Genomic DNA, 5000 nt, shown 5'->3' with positions numbered 1-5000 from the left:
AAGCACACCCTCCTACTCCTTTATGTGGTGCAGCCTTCCTTCCCCACCATTTGTTGGAAGAAAAAAGTTTATCAAGAAGTATTACTCACAGTTGGAAAGAAATTAGGACTTTATTTTTATATGAAACAAATCCCTGGAGTCCACTTCTGGCTTGGAATAAAGTGCTTTACTGTAAATGAATTAAATACAAGTTGTCCATAAAGTCCTTGTGCAACTTTATTTCTATAATGTGTACATTGAGAGTTATAAAAGTTCGAACTACAAAGAGTGCACAAAATCATGATTCATAAAGGTTTTACTCGATACAGTCAAGTTTTTAGGCTTCAACATAACCGCCATCTTTTGTAACTGTACATTGTTCAATCCGATTTTCCAACTTGTTGAGACATTCTCCAGTCGCTGCCAAGTGATGTCGTGAATTGTATTTGTGATCATAGCCCTAGGTTCATCCAAACAATGTGGTTTTGATGAGTAAACAACAGTTTTACATAGCCCCATAAAGCATAGTCCAATGGGGACAGGACAGGCGGACAAGGTGGCCAAGCAATTGGTCTACGTGTACCAATTCCATTTCATGAATTGTAATTGTTGAAAAAAATATGCCAATATACTTTTTTTCTGTACAGATGGACATATAAACCATTAAAATAGGTTATGCGAAAATAATTCCATGAATAGGTGAAAGGAAAGCAAAGCTGCAAAGGAGAGTGCAAACCTGAAACAAAGCGATGAGTCCGAGGAAAAATAATTGAAGCGAGCAGGCTATCCACGTGGCTGGGAAGACATCATTCGAGAACCGTCGCACATTTGAAGCATCATGGCAGGGAGCTTAGTCTTGCTGGTACAAGGTGATCTGTGAAAGATTTAATCGTCCTAGTTCGAGAACCAAATGTGGTAATTATGGTGGTTTACTCTACCGCTGATGTAGAAGTTGCATCAGTCATCAGAAAATGTCAACACATCAACAAACTCAGGGGAATTGTGGATTTAACAATAGCTATAACAACACTACCAACAAAACTTGACAAATTGTGCTTTCATATGCAATTTGTTTTTATATCACGTGTACATTAAAGGTTGTAAAAGTTAAAAGCTGCACAATGATTTCATGGACACCCTATATCGTTATGGAAGCAGAGTTCATTGCCAGAAAGGAAAGTATATATTTAAGGTAAATAGAACACCCCAATATAGTGAAATAACCCACTTGATAAACTGAATTATTTGGATCTTTATTTGCTATTCCCTTCAACATGCAGGAGTCTTGTGTTGACAACTGCGCAGGCAAGTTGATCCAGTCAAACCACCGAGTGATGCTCAGCTATGTGGAATTGATGCCAGAGATGGTCCAGCGAAGAGTGGCTGAGATGCAAGCGAAGATGGAGAAGCAAGAAGGTGGTCACACAGAGGTTTAAACGCTGCCAAGACCGGTTCATGATGGCAAAACACCACCTGAGTTAATCTGAGGTTGAATTTAGAGGCAGTTCGACCTTCAACTGCTGGTTTTCGTAACGTGCTGGTCTTGAGTTGATTGGTATGGTGCAACTGTACATTGAATAAATACACATTGCTCTGTTTATTGGTTAAAAATTTCTTTATGAATTGTCTGTACATAATTAAATGTTCTTCCAAATGCACATCTAGTCCAAGTTCTCTAATTAGTGACATTAACTGAAAGTTTTAATACTTAAGCTCAGCATCCCTAACCTGTAACCTGAGGTTTGTCATTGCTTGTAGCCAGACACTGGATAATTCAAACTTATTGATGCTCTTTTCAAGAACCATCCAGGAGCTGTAGTTCTTCCATTCGTCTTGGGTTCTCCATGTCTTCTTCTTCCTGTCCCTCACTCTCATTTTCATCCTGCACAATATTCTCTCCAACCTGCGGCCTCTCTCCTCTTCTCCCTTCTCTTGTCCCGGTTTCTCCGGTAGTTGATGACGGTCTCTCGCTCGTCTCTCGATTTGTCCGTCTGCCTCCCTCTCTCCCTCTGTGCACAGCTCTCTCAATTCTTCTCTTCAGTAGGCAGGTGATGAGTATCACAAAAGAGAAAGTTATTGTCGCAGCTGCTTGGTAAACATTGAAGTTCTGCACCACACATAGAAAAGAAAAATGCAGGTGAATATGATTGGACAATCAAGTTTTTCTCAGAAAATAAACCCCATGATGTTTTCAAGTCAAAGACAATAGATCCTCACCATATGGTGCAGGAGTGAAGGCATTTAATTTTTTTTAAGTTGGGACTTAAAGCTGTTGTAGGATTTGTTTCTGCAATTAGTGCTCCTAATTTTAGCGGTACCACAGAGTTTCTTCGACCCAAAATTTGGAATACTAAACCACCATTTAGAATTTTTTTTTCTTCCCATTATTATTATTATTATTATTATTATTATTATTATTTCCCTTACAAATTTACAAATTTGCTTACAAAGCATCTTACAAATTGTATTAGCCTGTAGCTTTGATCTATTGCTCAAGGGACATTTCTAAGATGCATACATGTGAACAATGTGCATTTATTTAAATGGTATAGTATTGCCTGTCCCAAGAAAGTGCCCAAAATTATCAATTTGGCAGCCATTTTGTTTATGCTAATTAGATGGTCAAAAACTCAAAATTCAGCTTGGGAACAGAGCGAGTCGAATTCAGCATACCTAAATTATGTTTAAAAGTCATGTCCCCAACTTTTACTAAAAAATGCTTCGAGGATGCACATTTCTCAGAAATACGTCAAGTCCACTCCAACTTTCCAAACTGTATCATTTTCTGAGCTGTATCTCAGAGCTGGCTGGGACTTTTGGAATGAAATTTTGCAGCAATAATGTGAATAAAAAGTATGTGGGGGTTAACAATTTTTTTGACCTTGACTGAATTTTAAGGTCATGACCCAATTATACATTAACATTTTTCACCATAAATCGACTAAGGTATGTCTGAGCAGAATGAAATTGCCCTCAATAGATAGCCTTGACCTACAGCAAGGCACATTTGCGCTTAATTTACATCACATCCCTCCAGGTTAAAGGTCAAGGTCAAATTGCGTTCTGAAAAAAAAAACGTTTTTTTTGTCATTGCTCAATTTTGCCAATGCTGAATCTTAGCTTGGCCATCCATTATTTTTGTGTCTGTGTATATATATATATATATATATATATATATATATATATATATATATATATATATATATATATATATATATATATATATATATATATATATATATATATATATATATATATATATATATATATATATATATATATATATATATATATATATACACAAGCCTGGTGTTGGCTTAGTGGTTAGGCTGGTGGCTTGGGATCCCAGGGTCCTGAGTTCAAGCCCCGTTGGCTGCTGAATTAACACCAGGGGGTTGACTCAGCCTGTCATCCTTCCGAGGTCGGCGAAATGAGTAACAGTGTACTGGTCCCGGTGTATGCCCCGGTTAGAATAGGTGTACCATATCCCTGTGTGTCGTAAGAGGCGACCAGGGTTGGCATCAGGGAGGGCATCCGGCCATAAAAAAAAACATTGCCTCAAGAAAAAGCCAAACCCCTGAACAGCAGGGAAAAATGGCTGTAAAAATGGTCATTATATATATATATATATATATATATATATATATATATATATATATATATATATATATATATATATTGTTGTGGTTGATGAAATTCGCAAACTACCATTCAGGTCCCTTAGGTGAGATATCTCTGTAAGTATATGTGTAGTTAGGCCCAAACCCGTTGTTTAGAGGGAATAAATGTCATTCATTCGGGCTACGACCCTTCTAGATAGCCGTTTTTCTTTTACTATCTTTATTTTGGACCAGCCGCCATTACTACCACCACCAACCACGTCTCAACAGCCATCACACAACAACCACCAGCCGCAACGCCGCTTCACAACAACAACAACGCCAACAGCCACGACCTTTACCGTCACATCTCGCTCTCGCAACCATCGCATCACCGCCATTTCCGCGCCGCTTCTGGGCACCGATACTGGACTCGTGCAGGGCGCGCACCGAGCAGCGTGTGCAGAAACATCACAGCCTTTCCGAAGAAAACGGATCAAAAACGACTCACGCCCACTTCTGTTCTGTCCTATCGGCGAGCGTGGGGCGATTTGGCCCCGCCTCCAGGTGCATTGGAGTAATATCGCGATATGCAAATTCATGGATCAAAAAGCATTCACGCCCACTTTTCCTCGGTCCAAAGGGGAGCCAGTTAGAGGTGAAGGGTCGGAGGTAAAGGGTCGAAGGTGAAGGAGCGAGGCCACGGGGCATATAAGGGGCTGCGTTCGTCAGTCAAGGCAGTTAAGAGTTCGGAGTCGGTGGAGTTGGGAAGAGCCAGTCAGGAGAGGAGTCGGAGAAGGCGGTTGGACGGAGCTGTGGAGAGTTGGAGAGGTGGCGAAGGCGGTCGAGGGGGTGCTCGTGTCGGGGTCGGGGAGCTGCGGAGGGAGAGGCCGGCGGCGCGACCGAGGTCGTGGTGGAGACGCTCGTCGCGGGACCCGAGACAGGGAGATATCCTCCTTCCCCCGAGCATCAACAACCCCCTCCTGTTTCCCCCCCGCGCTGAGATAGTGCGAGAAGGGGGCCCCGTTCCCACCCCCTACCAGACACTGTCCACGAGGCCCGCGGAGTCGGGGCGCCACCGCCATCTTGCGGCTCATCATCAGACGGGTAGGCCCGACGTGGTCTCGGCCCCAGGCCCGCCTACCCCCTCATCCTTGAGGGTGGTCCTTTTCTTTTGCTTTGAGTGTGTGTGTTGTCGGCGCCGTCTGTGAAGTAAAACTGTATAAGTGTTGCCGTGTGCTCGGTAGTCGGTTAGATCTGCATTGTTGCATTTGCTTTTTGTGTATTATTGTGTTTCTTCTTCTTTTACATTTGCTTTTGGTGTAATTGTATATGTGTGCTTTCCGTTCATCGCGAAATAAATGTGCTTCATGTTGAACTGTTTTCCCGTTTCGCTTCGTCTTTTCCTTTATTGAATCTCCA

The 5000-nt window shown here is 41.8% G+C and overlaps 2 protein-coding genes across 6 annotated transcripts in view; one reads left to right on the top strand and one right to left on the bottom strand.

Moving 5' to 3' along the window:
• TIMM10B (translocase of inner mitochondrial membrane 10B) overlaps nt 1-1577 on the top strand; it is a 68008-nt gene extending 66431 nt beyond the window's left edge. Inside the window, exon 3 of the mRNA XM_085885023.1 lies at nt 1260-1577. Within this exon, the coding sequence (XP_085741149.1) occupies nt 1260-1415 (156 nt within the window). The 3' untranslated portion in view covers nt 1416-1577. The remainder of the gene's footprint in view (nt 1-1259) is intronic.
• The window catches only part of SEL1L3 (SEL1L family member 3), an 87416-nt gene continuing 82607 nt past the window's right edge, over nt 192-5000 (bottom strand). For all 5 annotated transcript variants that reach the window (XM_085885003.1, XM_085885004.1, XM_085885005.1 and 2 more), the window contains one exon: nt 192-2086. In XM_085885003.1, the coding sequence (XP_085741129.1) occupies nt 1775-2086 (312 nt within the window). In that variant the 3' untranslated portion in view covers nt 192-1774. The remainder of the gene's footprint in view (nt 2087-5000) is intronic.

This window comes from Eptatretus burgeri, chromosome 6 (assembly GCF_056783735.1).
Source record: "Eptatretus burgeri isolate ZD-2024b chromosome 6, Ebu_testis_v1, whole genome shotgun sequence".
NCBI lineage: Eukaryota > Metazoa > Chordata > Myxini > Myxiniformes > Myxinidae > Eptatretus > Eptatretus burgeri.
This window is presented reverse-complemented; position numbering and strand designations above follow the sequence as displayed.